Source organism: Aplysia californica, unplaced genomic scaffold (genome assembly GCF_000002075.1).
Source record: "Aplysia californica isolate F4 #8 unplaced genomic scaffold, AplCal3.0 scaffold00124, whole genome shotgun sequence".
NCBI lineage: Eukaryota > Metazoa > Mollusca > Gastropoda > Aplysiida > Aplysiidae > Aplysia > Aplysia californica.
In genome coordinates, this window is record NW_004797394.1 from 512,402 (window position 1) to 514,002 (window position 1,601).

The 1,601-nt window shown below is 40.5% G+C and overlaps 1 protein-coding gene across 1 annotated transcript in view; it reads right to left on the reverse strand.

The window, feature by feature from the left end:
* The window catches only part of LOC106011470 (nucleoredoxin), a gene marked incomplete in the record, with an annotated part of 11,911 nt that extends 11,102 nt beyond the window's left edge, over positions 1 to 809 (reverse strand). Inside the window, 1 exon segment of the mRNA XM_013081286.2 lies at positions 527 to 809. Coding sequence (XP_012936740.1) covers positions 527 to 615 — 89 coding nt within the window.
* Between the last annotated feature and the right edge of the window lie 792 nt (positions 810 to 1,601).

A 1,601-nucleotide genomic window follows, 5' to 3' on the forward strand; every position in this document is an offset into this window, starting at 1 on the left:
AATAATATAATATATATATATACTAAAAGAAAAAGCTAAAAAGCCTTTCTTGTGAATTGTATTAGATCTAGATTCTAACTGCAATACACTTTGGCTGGAGCCCGGCAGTACTAAAAGTTGTGGTACGAAATAAAATGTAGATTAGTACGCAGACGAGCGCTGGACTCAATTACAATAAGTAAGTCACACTAACATACTGCTTGCTCTACACTAAAAAATGGTTCATTACCCACGAACGATAAATCCCAATAAAACAATGTACAAAAACTGAAGAAATTAGTACTCATCTACGATAATAACAACAGTAAGTATACACAAGTTTATAGGCCAAGCTCGGTACTCATGTACGATAATAACAACAATTAATATACAACAGTTTACAGGCCTAGCTCAGTACCCACCTGCGATAAAATAATAACAACAATTAATATACAACAGTTTATAGGCCAAGCTCAGTACTCACCTACGATAATGATAACAACAAATTATATACAACATGCAATTTACAGACCTAGCTCAGAACTCACCTACAACATCTTTGCTCTCCAAGGAAGAGGTCTGCACGTTCCCGCTCTTGCCGACCACTTCATTCCCGAAAAGTTCTACCAAAGCCATATTGTTAACTGACTGCTTGTTTTTTCCACGCTCACAACCCTCTAACAAACTATAGCAGACAAGACACGTCCTCCTTCTTGCAAAAGACAACGACGACGGAAGTTACAACTAGACTCAGTGGAAGCGTGCGCCTATTTGTACCACCACAACAGCCACGAACGAGCTCAGCGAATGCTATTCGTCACCAGGCGTGTTTTCGCGAATCGCTCAGGACGTGGCGAGGAGCAAGCAGTTGGTCAATGAAGTGGGATCTATTTTGAGCCGCGAGTCGACAGCGCGATGGTTAGCCACTACGACAAATATTCGTACGCTTAACGCTTGTTCCTGCAACACGCAAGCAATCGAGCAAGAAACGAATGATAATCTTTACTTGGGGTGGGTTGGGGGAGGGGGGGGGGGGTTATGGAACTTCTAAGCGTTATCAGTAAACAATACATGATGCAACTATGGTTAAATAGGCTTAGCCTACTTCTTTTCGTGATCTTCAAAAACCAAGCGAGTAGAAGAGTCACCCACGAGTCAATTTGTTAATTTTGATAAGCTGGTTCGGAATTTGATAAAAAAAAAAAAAAGAAATTAGGGTAGGACGCAGTTTTTAATATTTGAAAAATCGAAAATGTTATTTTCAACGGGCTACAGGTTAGGCAGAATGTCCGACCAGTGACCGTGAAAAAAATAATGTAAGGGACACAGTACAGATTCATAAACTTGATAAAGAAACGTTTACCGTCTCAGATTCATATCGTAAGTGCACGTTTTGGACACTGCCTTACAGGTAAAAAAAGAAAATAAACTCTAATTATACAGACACGTTAAGAAATAGATACCATTTAAAATGTGAGACAGACTGTCTGAGAAGGAGGGAGGAGGAGGAGGAGAGAGAGAGAGAGAGAGAAGAGAGAGAGAGAGAGAGAGAGAGAGAGAGAGAGAGAGACAGACAGACAGACAGACAGACAGACAGACAGACAGACAGACAGACAGACAGA